The sequence below is a fragment of the Neomonachus schauinslandi genome, chromosome 7, assembly GCF_002201575.2.
Source record: "Neomonachus schauinslandi chromosome 7, ASM220157v2, whole genome shotgun sequence".
Classification (NCBI taxonomy): Eukaryota; Metazoa; Chordata; class Mammalia; order Carnivora; family Phocidae; genus Neomonachus; species Neomonachus schauinslandi.
Window position 1 is genome coordinate 57,331,927 of NC_058409.1, and position 14,022 is coordinate 57,345,948.

The following is a 14,022-nucleotide window of genomic DNA, read 5'->3' on the forward strand; positions in this document are numbered from 1 at the left end:
TACATTCTCCAGAGAACAACAAATATATTTCAAAATAAAAACTGTATTTTTCTTTTTCCTTTTTTTTTTTCAGGTTTTTGTACAAGAATTCATAATTATCAGAGAATAACTTATACACAATGGGATCGATCTCTGCTCTCCTTGTCTGTGTCACTTAAAGTCCACATGTTCAGGCTACAGTCCCCAGCATCATTTTCTGATAAATATATTACCACAGTTGGATCTAAATATAGATACATTATATAATACTTGTCTCTGGGAAAAATCAGATTTTAATAGGCAAACTTTTATTTATATAATACAGAAATGGAGAAAACTATAGTAGACACACAACCTAATTATGACTTGTAGATGATGATTTCTAGATACTCTCCTACTATAAATGAATATTTAAAATAGTCTTAAGATTTTATTTATATGTGCACTTGTGTCCACCCTTATCCCATATACTGTACACGTCTAATGACACTCTGGGAATTTAAAGGTGCAGCCCTCAAATTGTTAAATCACTAAAAAAAAGAAAAAAATTAGGCCCTATTGGACGAGGAAAAAACTCACAAAATTTCCAATTTTAAATTTCTTAATCAGTAGGAAAATATTAAAAATAATTTTCTGCATATACATACAGGTATATGTATATATTGAATTACACACGTCTCACCTATCAATACAATTCAAGTGGAGACATTTTGGTGAGTTACTTTCCCATTAAATGACAACTATGTCAAAATTTAAAAATATCTTATTACATCATTAAAATAATTCACTTACCATTTCAACAGCTTACACTGTTTTGTTTTTTTTTTAATTTTTAACTCTTCGTAACTAAATTCCCTGATCCCTAGTGTTAAATCCCCTGTTTAAATTAAAATCTGGTGCTCTTTGTTACTCAGCAGATACTCAGAAACTGATGGATAAAATCACATCTACTTCAAAATTCCATCAATCAAATAAATTTTATTACCTGATTTATCAGAGAAATCTCTCAGCTCTGAGCTTGTGTACCTAAATTACCCTCCCTATAATAAATAGGTGAGGAAAAGATCCTAAAATAGATGGAGGTAACTTACATGATGTCATAGCACATAGAATACACGATGATTAAGTGTCTGATAGAAACTTTTCAGAGACACCTGAAAACTCACTTTAGAAACTAACTTTAGAAACAAACCATTTATTTTTCACTCTAATATAAATTAAGATGTATGTATTTACATACATACACATACATATATAAAACAAAATTGTCTAGTGTTGAGTTGCTGTGTGTGAGTGAAAAAATGGTTACAAACTGATTCATTAGCTTAATTTTGTACTTAACAATTCCATCGTTTTGGGGTACAAACAAAGTCAGTGCATTTGCAGACTCCACAGAGTCAGATGCTCAAGCATACACTTTAAAAAAGAACCCTCCTCAACATCACAGGCATTGTACAGCGAGAATATATGGACTCTGATGCAATCCCTAACTCCATAAGCAGACTAGACAGCACTTGGCTTACTTTTAAAATAGCTTCTTAAAAGAAATATATAAAGAAATGCATGTTTGCCAAAAGTCTTTTAAAATTACATCAAAACAACATTAAAACTTGTTCATTGAGAAGAGCCTATTGAATTGAATTCCTGTTTGAAACACCTAGTTAACAGTTCAGAATATTGCCTTGTGAGGTTTGACTAGAGAGGTGGTTGATGTGAAGACCCAGACAGAGTACACGGCTCCAATCCCAACAGTCCTCTGATCGGCTGTTTGATGGAAATGGATCCCCTTTAAAACTGCTATATACCTTAAAATGATCTATAATAAACAGTTCCCCAATAGCCATTATTAGTTGTAAATTGAAATGCATCGATCATTCAGAAAAGATTTCTTGCAAAATATATAAATAAATGTAACTGCATATTCTGTAAATATACTTAACATTGCTAGGCCAGACCGTCGATGACGGGCTGCTGTATTTCAGTACTGTGTGTCAAATTTATTAGAAATTTAAAAAGAAAAATTTCTGAGGGACTCAGCTGCCTTCGTTAGTTGGCTTTAAAATGTGTAATAAAATGGGAGACAATATCTTCTCATAAATACACGGAATCGATATGGAAAAGTAAACTAACTATACAGCAGACAAGATTCAAGAACACCAGAGTGTACCAGAGTGGTCACCGAGTGAAATATCTTCCAGTATAAAAAAAGGGAAGAACTCTATACACCCAGTTCTAGTAAGTATGTTTCAATTAAAGATGCAGCTCTCTCTCACTCCTGGCAAGAATTAATTGGTAATGGCGCTGCTTCTCAGCAGTGCAAAAATATCCTGAGAAATTATTCAGATTACAACAGAAGACAGGGCTTTCATCACTAAGTTTTTGCACAAAACACAGCTTTAGATATCATAAATAAATTAATTTAAAAAGCAGATAACCTTCACTGTGTTGAACACAAAAAGGGGATGTGACCCAGACATTGTTAATTCTCCCACTGGCTAATATCAGAAAAAAAAGATTGCATTAAGTGTCTATTTATAACTTTCTAGTTAACTATGGCCAATAATATACATGGAGGTAATTTGTAGTTCAAGTTTTTCATCTCTTTTTTCCCCAACTAGCTACGAGCTGAATTCTAAAATTTACACTGAAATATACAATTCCAATTTTCAAAAGATCATCCTCCTGGAGGAGGAGTGATATTCAAATTTTATGTGCGATCTTGATGCAGAGCCCAAACAGTCCTATGAAGAGAGACAGTGTATTTTTTAATCAATTGGCACTGAAATTTAACTTTCCTTAGCTGCATTCTAGTAGCTTGGCCAAGTTATCTCGTAATTCCGTTAGTTCAAATATTTTTCCATCAAGAATTTCTAAGAGTGTCTTCAGGTTATTGCGAAAAGCTTCTTGTTCATTTTGACTTTTCTCCAGACGTTGCTCTAAGTCAGACAGCTGTCCCTCCAGGTCTTTGTTCCGAATCTCTACTTCCTTTAGAAACAAAAGTGTGATATATATACACATGTCAGTTCACGACTTAGATAACGATACAACTTTCATTATTACTAATATCGTGGTAGTTAATGCAGTTTGACACACAGGAAGATGAGCTTCTGAATCTCAAGTTAACACACTTTACGGAGATTTTTAGAATTCTGCCCTCTGAGAAATCCATGTGGTTTTCGAGACAGGCATGTTCATGAATCCATCTATCCAACCCAACAGAAACTTCCTGAATGCTTACTTCCTGCCAGGCAAACACTGTGGGCATTTCAAATACCGAAGAGGATTAAAGATCATTTTGTGGATTAGCTACATCTCAATTCAATTTCGGCCCACCTCTTTTTCCCTAATGCACAACCAACTGGTAGCAATCTCAGCTGAAAGCAGGCAGAGAAAAAGAGAATACTTTTTCCTCCTTACGGGCAATTCTGGAGAAAGACCCGTGAGAAGACAACAGCTCTCTAACACGAGGTATCAGGATCCTCTGAATATGTTAATTACTATTCTTTGTTTTGCCTCACCGTCCAAATGAGTGCTTGTGGCCGGGGAAGTAGCTCAGTGGCTAAAAACTGAGTCAAGATCTACAGTCTCAGTCAAGATCTACAATAAGCGTACATATAAGAGAATTATACAGCTGACAGTTCCAACATACTGCAAATCATGGAAAGAAAAGAAAAAAAAAAAATGACAAAAGGCAAGTAAAAGTTCATGACAAAAATAATTATTTTTTTAAAAAAACAATCAAGTCTAACATACTTAATTAGAAGTTATTATTGTTCTAAAAATGTTTCTAAACATGACAAATATAATAATAAGTAATTCTAAAAAAATGAAATGGTCTAGTGACCTAGAGTTTTAATTTCGGTTAAAAATTCAAACTGAGAAAAAGAGCAGAAACTTTAAACACTTTATGACACTTTAAACAAGGTATTCAGATAAGCAATTAGTTGAAAGTTATATATCCTTTCTGGAAAGCTCATTTTTACCTCTGAGAGGAATTAAATGATTGACACAAATTACATTCACATATGTCAATTATATGGGACAATGACAATATTTTGGTGTTAGTAATACAATATGAATCAGCCTCAGAAAATATGTTTCAAATGTGAATACATGGTTTAAATGTAAATCTCGTAAAAAATTATATCGAGTCTAATGGATGGCAGAACACTTTTTTTTTTTTTTAATTTTTGAAAGACAATCTGGTAAATGTTAAATGAGAAAAAACCCCAAATATGAAGCACACAGTGCAAACGGGCAAACACTGGTATTCATGGGGACAAACACTGTAAATTACTGTACAAATAGGAAAGAGCTGCTGTTGTTAGGATTATGGGTACTTTTTTCCAAAATCTATTTTTCTTACAACACCTGTAAAAATTGTAAACTTCTGAGAAAAATAATTAGGAAATTGGCTTGAATACATCTAAGAAAGTAACCCTGACCTAGGATTCTGAACATAAAGAAATGTTCACTCGCTTTGACAGAAATAACTAAGAGTAAGGCTTCAGCAAGAATGCCACGGAGGAGCCACAAGAACCTGGGAAAATACTAGAAAGGAATACAGCAGCTCTAATGAGTAATAAATGAGGAATTTAAGAAATCCCAATCTAATATTAAAGCATTTAGTGTTGGATGTTTCCCAGGTATGTTTCTAATCTCTTCCCTCTGAATAATCCACAAAGTGAAGATAAATAAACGGAGAGCAGGATCTGAAACCAATAAAATGCTTATAAATTCAGAAGCCATATTTATGGAGGCTCCAAACTAGGAGGGAGAAAACAGCCCCTGGGGTCAAATGTAAAAATTCCACTCATGATTGCACAGCATGCTCTCTTGCCTGCTTCAACAATAAGCTTAAGAGTAGCATGTTTCCAACTACAAAAATAGACCAAATGTCATTCACTAGAAAACACCCATTTCACCAGGCACCATCCAGTATGCCCTCTGAAGCCTTCCTTAAAATGAAAGGCTTCCTTGTTCTCCTTGCCAATCAGTGAAACATGCAAACATTTTCAATGGAAGCATGCAAAACACCAAATTTCCTCAGCTATCAAAATCGCATTGTTCTCTCTAGACAGAGTGTCATACTCTCAGCCATTCCTCTCATTGGAGGAATTTTAGGAGTCAGATAACAAAAGGGATCCAATACAGTGCTGACGGTGCTGGTCTATTCTGAGGCACAGAATATAATCTTAGATAGAGCAAGACGGCCAAGCCAGTGCACACGGGCCAACACAAGGCAACGGGAGCCCTGGCAGGTGGGAACTTCCTAGTAGTCGGCCTTATGTCCGCATTTTCCAAGCCTCTCCTTCTCCCTCCGAACGCATTCTTCTGCTTCTAACCACGTGTGTGCTACCAGTTTCCTCTTCTCCTTCACTGACATGTAAGCATGTGCCAGGGGCATCCAGAGACCTGGTTCAGTCTTGATAAAGCAATGGAGGCCAGAAGCTAACTCCCTTTCGAGTGCTTTAAAGGGCAATGATTGCAGGTATAAAATCTTAGTGGGTAGAAGGTCATGCTCTGTGTTTGTTAGATATGGAGCCTCAACACTAGAGTGATTAAAAAAAATTTACACATTACCATCATCAATGGGACCAGATCAGGCTCATTTTCTGTAAGTTTAAATCGTGCATTTTTAATCTAAATAAAAGTTACAGAAAAATTATCTTTGACATCTGATTCACATGTTAAGCCGTTACAAGCAAGATATAGTGCCCTATTAGATCATCAACCTTCATATGTAACAGGACATAGAAATCATCAAAAGTATTAGTAATTCAAGAGAAAAATGGGCCAAAGACACACACGCAAATTTTGAAGAAGAAACATTCAACAATTATTTACCAAGTATCTTCTATGTACTAGCAATAGAGATAGAGCAGAAAATAAACAAAGATGGTTCTTGTTTTAATGCAGCATGCATTCTAGAATCAGGATGCCAGCAACAAAAAAGTAAACACTTCCGGGACGCTGAGGTAATGGTGACTCTGTATGCTGAGATCTCTCAACCATCCTCCCAAACTATATAAATCAATAATAAGAATAACACCACACAAATTCCATGACTTCAAATAACTAGAAGATATAAAACAAACTTCAATTTCCAGCAAAGACATTTCCCAAGCTCTCTCTCTAACCCTTTGCAGAGGGCAAGGCAGGGTTGTGGGGCAAGTAGAGCAGAAGCAAGAGGAAAACCAAAGGCTTAAGACTGAACTCTAATAACCCTAAGACAGACCGCTGGAAGTGTCAAAATTCTGGAAAAATAAATAAAGTCCTGGTAGACCAGAGCGGACTACAAGGAAGGGACTTACTAGTGTACACGAGACAGGAGGCAATCTTGGAAAGGCAACACTTCTGAGGAGAAATGGGCAGAAGGAAGAAAAAGAGAGGAGCCTTCCGGAATACTACGGTAAAGGGGGAAGAAGCAACACGGGGAAACTTACAATCTTCTAAGACAAGAGAAAACTCAAACACTGAAGGACACATAGCCCCTTCCCCACTATCTCCCAAAAAGAGGGTGATTTTGAACTGAGAATCTGTAAGCCACTCAATCCACAAAATACAAAGGTGTGAGCTATCTTCATCTACATAAACTATCATAAGATGAAAACAGAAAATGAAACTGTAGAGACTTTAGTGATTGAAAATAAAAGACCCCTCCCCCCCCCAAAAACAGCTATGAAGCACAAGAAAACAGAAGCCTCCACTCTGAATTAAATATTGTCAAATAGGGCACCTGGCTGGCTCAGTCAGAAGACAGTGTGATGCTTGCTCTCAGGGTCATGAGTTTGAGCCCCACATTGGATGTACAGAGTACTAAAAAAAATAGGTAAATGAACTTTAAATATTGTCGAACAAGCATTCAAAATAGAGCCTGAGACAGATATCAAACACTAAAAACAGAAATGAGACAAAACACTAAAAAACCAGGAGTGATTAAGCCCTGATAGAAATAGAAGAAAAAGGCAAAATTATATCAGAAATAGAGACTGAATTATAAAGTAAAAAATAAATTTAAATAAAATTATGCTTTACTCAATTATTATTTTTAAATATTCAAGGGAACGCAAGTGAAATAAACTAGGGGAAATGATCAGAGAGAAAGGGGTTGAAATAGAAGGGAAGATCATCTAACTACATATCACTGGAGCTCCTTATGAAGAAAACACTCCAATAGGACAAACCTAATATTTAAAACTTTTATACTAGAAAACTTCCTGGAAATAAAGGAAGACCTAAATCTACACATTAAAAGGGCCCACCAAGTACCTGAGAAAAGTGACCCTCAATGAAATCAATTCTGAGAAATATCTTAGTAAAACTCTTAGATTTTGAAAATAAAGGAAAAATCCTCAGGGCGCACACACAGGAGCCCCAAACTTCCAAGGCTGGTGAACTAGACTGGAATAGATTTCTCAAAAGCAATATAAGGGGCGCCTGGGTGGCTCAGTTGGTTAAGTGTCCGACTCTTTATCTCGGCTCAGGTCATGATCTTGGGGTCTTGGGGCCAAGTCCCGCACTGGGCTCCGTGCTTAGCGGGGAATCTGCTTCTCTCCCTGTCCCTCTCTCTCTGCCCCTTCTCCTGTTCATGCTCTCTCTCTAAAATAAATAAATCTTAAAGAATGGCAACATAAAAAAAAGGTAATAATGGAGTGGCATTTTCAAGAAATTCAAAGAAAGTAAATTACAAACCAAGGATTTTATCTCTGTCAACTAAGTACTAAGGCTTTTAAAAAACAACTTAAACCCATGAGTTCTTCTGGAACCATCTACTAGAGGATAAGCTTCATCCAACCAACAGATTACTGTGGCAACTTCAGAGAAAGGACTGACAGTGACCATGTCCATGTACTATAGGTAATACATATCAAAGACTAAAACAAAGGTGAACAATGGTTAAAAAATAATATAAAAATGCTACTCTTTTCTTTTTAAAAATATTTTTTTTTTATTTATCTGAGAGGGAGAGAATGAGAGTGAGAGCAAGAGCAGGGGTAGGAGCAGAGGGGGAAAGAGTCTCAAGCAGACTCCACGAGCTGAATGCGGAGCCCTACGCGGAGCTGGATCCCATGACCCTGAGGTCACGACGTGAGCCAAAACCAAGAGTCAGATGCTTAACTGAGCCAGCCTGGAGCACCCCCAAAATGTTACTTATTCTGACAAGGCAGAAATAATGCAACTAAAAAATAGGAGGAAAAAAAGGAAAAGAGAAAAGCAGAATAAGCTTCTAATTATTGAATATGTAATAGGTCAAAGTCAACTATCATTAAAACTATCATTAAAAACTAACAAACCGGGGGCGTCTGGGTGGCTCAGTTGGTTGGGCGACTGCCTTCGGCTCAGGTCATGATCCTGGAGTCCCGGGATCGAGTCCCGCATCGGGCTCCCTGCTCGGCGGGGGGTCTGCTTCTCCCTCTGACCCTCCCCCCTCTCATGTGCTCTCTCTCATTCTCTCTCTCTCAAATAAATAAATAAAATCTTAAAAAAAAAAAAACAAAAAAACTAACAAACCGGGGCGCCTGGGTGGTGCAGTTAGTTAAGCACCCGACTCTTGGTTTCGGTTCAGGTCGTGATCTCAAGGCATGAGATCGAGCCCTGCGTCAGGTTCCAGGCTCAGCGTGCCGTCTGCTTGGGATTCTCTCTCCCTCTCCCTCTGTCCCTCCCGCTCATGCTCTCTCTCTAAAATAAATAATATTTAAAAAAATAAATAAAAACGAATAAACCAGATAGTGAAAGTTTAAATATGAACACAGTTAAGTAGGAGTATTTTTTTTTTTAAAGATTATATTTATTTATTTGACAGAGAGAGACAGTGAGAGACGGAACACAAGCAGGGGGAGTGGGAGAGGGAGAAGCAGGCTTCCCACCGAGCAGGAAGCCCGATGTGGGACTCGATCCCAGGACCCTGGGACCATGATCTGAGCCGAAGGCAGACGCTTAACGACTGAGCCACCCAGGCGCCCCAAGTAAGAGTATTTTAAAAAGGTGTAAGTCTAAAAGTAACCACTAAAACAAAGTTAAGACCATCTTAAATATCAAAAGATATAAAAAAGGGCAAAGAACATATCATACAGAGAAAGAAAAAATCCAATTAACGTAATACACAGGAATTATTACATAAAATAATGACAAGTTGAAATAAAACAAAAATCGTATCAATAAGTATGAATGAGTTACCTAGTAAAAGAAAAAAAATTTCAGTTTGGCTCACAAAGCACTAAGTATACACAACACACAAGAAGCATTCACAAAAACTGATTTTACATTTGGTCACAAAAAAGTAGTATTAAGTTACATTAAGTATAAATATCACCAAAAATATTCTGTGATTACAATGCAGTAAGACTAGGAATTGAAAACAAAATCATAAAATAGAAAGGTCCTTCCACTGAGCAATTCATTTAGGAAGGCCAAAAATAACAGGATAGGTGCAAGATAATGAGAGGTTGCAATACTGGTAGAGAAAGTGCCAAAGGAAGGCACTTTAATGCTAAAAGCCACAATGCACAATGAAGATATAACCATTATATTTAGGTACCAACCACCTTATAAAGTAGAAATTACAGGTGTTGTAAAGAGGCACAGATAAAAACATACTGATGAGAGACTTCGCTCTGCCACTCTCAATACAGGACACATCAAGTGGAACAAAGGAAAGGTAACAAAACAGAAAACAAAAATTATAAAGTCAACAAGGAACATTACAAAAATCGGTCATATATGAGATCACACAAAAAAGTGCAATTATATAAAGCAGAAATTATACAAACCCTTGTGATTACAAGACAGTAAAACTAGAACTTAAGAACTAAACCCAAAAAATAAAAAGGTCCTTCCACCAGGAAATTAAAGCACCTTCTGTTATCTTTTATAATTTTTTTTTACTTATTTATTTGAGAGAGAGAGAGAGAACGAGTAGAAGGGAGGGGCAGAGGGAGAGGGAGAAGCAGACTCCCAGCTGAGCTGAGAGCCCGATGTGGGGCTCCATCCTAGGACCCTGGGATCATGACCTGAGCTACCCAGGTGCCCCTCAAGTGCCTTCTTTTAAACATCTTGTGGGTGCAAGGGAAATAAGACCAAAATTACAGAATTTCAGGAAATAATGATAACGAACATACTAAATATGAGAATCTATGAAATACACCTAAAGCAATCATCACAGGACAATCTATAACTTTAAACACATATACATAAAAGTGAAAGAATGAAAATAAAGGAATTAAATTCTCTTCTTAAAATGCTAGAGAAAGAATAAGTAAACCAAAACAAAGTACGAGGCAGGAATAATAAAGATAAAAGGAGAAATTCATAAGGTAGAGGATAAAAAAAACCAGTGGCACTGATTAGACATACCATTGCTTAACTTTACTTAATCAAGAAGAACAATGGACAATTATATAAAATAAGAAATAAGAGTTCTCGCTGACTCTGTGAAACCTAGATGGAAAGCTTAAACAGCCCAGCGTCTGCAGAAGAAATAGAGAAGAATCCAGGAACTACTCCATAAAAATGCACCAGGCCCCAATGGTGTCAACATTTAGAGACGAGGTAGTTTCAATATGACATCCATTATTCCAGAGCATAAAAAATGAAGACAGTGCATGAAGTATGACTGAAGTATTACTGTGTGTAAAGTCTAACCCTGATACCCAAATCTTATAAGTATAGCTCCCCTCAAAAGAAATACAGACCAATATCACAAATGAGTACTGTGTAAAAATGATAAATAATAAAGAACAAAAGTCTAACACCACATTAAGAAAATAAGATACCATAGCTAAGTGATCTTTATTCCAGTCATGCAAAGGTGGTTTGGTATTAGAAAATCCATTAATAAAATAAACCATATTAAATAGATCTAGAGAGGAAATTATGATTATTTTCATAGATACTAAAAAAAAAAAAAAAAAAAAGCCGTTAACAAAATCCCACACTCATCCCTGGTAAAAACATTCTAATAGGCACGAAGGACACTCTCATAACATGATAAAATGTATTTCAGTGTTACAGCCAACATTTTACTTAAAATGGAAAAATACTAGAGGCATTTTCACTAAGATGAGGGATGAGATAAACCCATCATCTCTAGTATTGTTTAATACTGTAGTGGTGTTTTTAACAGGTGTAATTGGACAAGAAAAATCAAGAGGCTTGAGAATTGGAGGGATGGGGGAATAAAAGTAAAATTATCTGTTTGCAGATTATGTGTTACCATACCTAAAAAATCTTACAGACTCAACGGAGTAAGTGACAAAACTAGCTCAAATAATAAAATAATTTAGTCAGGTAGCAGGACATAAAAATAGCATACAGAATTCAACAGCTTTCGGGGCACCTGGGTGGCTCAGTCATTAAGCCTTCGGCTCAGGTCGTGATCCCAGGGTCCTGGGATTGAGCCCTGCATCAGGCTGTCTGCTCAGTAGGAAGCCTGCTTCTCCCTCTCCCACTCCCCCCCCCCGCTTGTGTTCCCTCTCTTGCTGTGTCTCTCTCTGTCAAATAAATAAATAAAATCTTTAAAAAAAAAAGAATTCAACAGCTTTCAAATATACAAACAATAATCAATTAAAAGATACAATGGTAGAGAAAACCATTTGAAATAGAAAAAAAAAGAAAGATAAAATATTTATAAACAAGAAATATGCAAAACTACATGTTGAAAACCTTAACACTCCTGTGAAAAACACAAAAGTAGATGTGAACAAATGGGAAGACATCCCTTATTCCTGGATAGGATCGAAACTTCAATATGATATTGTTTCTCCTGAAGTCATATTATAAAGTTTAAGCAATCCCAGTAAAATTTTTTTATGGAGCTTTATTTTCAGTTGACACAAAAATTGGTACTGAATACTGAATCGCATATGATAAAATAAGTATGTAAGACTATTGAGAGAAACAATGAAAAAGAAACTCTGAGGAGCACCTGGCCCTAGCAGATATTAAAGCCTCTACTATCAGTGCAGGGTGGTACTGATGCATTAAGAGAGTGACTAGCGGGCTGGAATAGGAAGCCCAGAGTAGGTCAAAATGTGTAGAGAAATCAAGTATCTCCAATCTCTGGAAAAAAGGATGAAATTTTAAATAAGTGGTAATGAGATAACTGGACAGGCATTTGGAAGGATACAACTGGATCCATATCTCATACCACACACAAAAGAATAAACCCAAAATACTCAGAGATCCAAATGTAAAAAATGAAACCGTGTAAGTACTAGAGGGAAATACAGATGAATCCCTGTATCAGATGATACAGGGATTGGAAATGAGCTATCTGACTATACGATCCACAAGCCAGAACCAAGAAAAGAAAAGAGTAATAAATCTGACTAGTACATAAAACACCATCTCAGGCAAAGTAAAAAAAAACAAAACAAAACAAAACAAAAAACTGGGAGAAAATATTTTTAACATGTAATCAGATATAAAAAGAACTCCTGTAATATATAAAGAACTCCTGAAAAAGAACCAAAAACCCTATAGGAAAAGGGCAAAAGACATGAACACCCAATCCGCCCATGTACAAAAAGATACTGACATGACCTCTAAGCTTATGAAAGATGTTCATGTCACTAATAACATGAGATATGCAAATTAAAACTATCATTTCTCACCTATCACACAATTAAAAAGTATGACAACACATTTTGTTGGCAAGGCCATGGAGAAAGAGGCACTCATGGTAGTGGTATGAGTGGGAACCAGCACAATCCATTACAAAGGGGAATTTGACAATGTTTAACCCAACTACGTATGTGTTTATTTTCTTACTTAGAAATCTTCCTTCTAAGAATCTATCTCGGGGGTGATAGATTCTCCATTGTATTACACTGCAATGGGAGGTATGAGTAAGAATTCAGTTTTATATATACATGGCTATTGAAATAGACATAATGTGGTATTTATATCCTTCCAGCTCTGTTTATTAAGATGGCATAGAAACAATGCTATCTCCCTAGCTCAGGAGGAAGAGTATGAGACTCTGCATCTTGTGGTCATCAGTTCGAGCCCCACGGTGGGTGCAGAGATTACTAAAAACAAAACAAACAAACAAACAAAAAATCTATTCTGAAGATACACCTCCAACAGTAAGAAAACACCTATGCGCAATATTACTAATTGTAGTATTGTTGCAGAACACTGGAGACAGCCTAAATACCCACATAAAGGAGTGGCTGAATAAACTATCACTCCACAAATGAAGGAGTTTACAGCTATAATAAGCATGAACATGATCTCAATGAACTGACAAGAGTGACTTCCAGAATATATTTTACGTGAAAGAAACAAAGTGCAGAAGAGTAATCTAGAGTATGTTACCATTTAAAAAAGAAGAGGAGAAGGTAAACAAATAGATCTGTTCATTTGTGTGAAAAGAAATACAAAAAAGATAAACTAGAAACTAATGAGATTGGTTACCCACAGGTGGCAGATGGGAATGGGGTGGGAAGGATGGGGCAGAAGCTAGGGTAGTGGGGACTGGAGGGTATGTCTCTAAAGACATCTTTCCAAATAGTTCTGACTTTTGGAACCATGCTAATGTTTCGTATACTCAGTAAATGCATGCATATATAAAATGTAGAAGAATGGATAAGAAAATACTAAAATGGAATATAATATGATACAAATGAACATATAAGTATGTTTTTTTTTTTTAAGATTTTATTTATTTATTTGACAGAGAGAACACAAGCAGGGGGAGCGGCAGGCAGAGGGAGAGGGAGAAGCAGGCTTCCCGCTGAGCAGGGAGCCTGACACCGGGTTCAATCCCAGGACCCTGGGATCATGACCTGAGCTGAAGGCAGACACTTAACTGACTGAGCCACCCAGGTGCCCCAAACATAAGTATGTTTCAAATGAATAACCTAACCAATTGCAGAGGAGGGGAAGAACTAACCCAACAAACTTTTGAACATAGGCTGAGGACAAAAAAAATTATAGTGATCTCTAGTTGGTAAGGTTTTGTTTGCATTTTTTTGTGGTGGTATGAATTAGTAATTCAAAAACTATTTTCTGTGCTAAGATTGAGAAAATAAATAAATA

General features: G+C 36.4%; 1 protein-coding gene across 1 annotated transcript in view; it reads right to left on the minus strand.

Annotated features, from left to right (window-relative positions):
- Window positions 1–314: 314 nt before the first annotated feature.
- The window catches only part of HOMER1 (homer scaffold protein 1), a 125,311-nt gene continuing 111,603 nt past the window's right edge, over window positions 315–14,022 (minus strand). Inside the window, exon 9 of the mRNA XM_021699847.2 lies at window positions 315–2,964. Within this exon, the coding sequence (XP_021555522.1) occupies window positions 2,776–2,964 (189 nt within the window). The 3' untranslated portion in view covers window positions 315–2,775. The remainder of the gene's footprint in view (window positions 2,965–14,022) is intronic.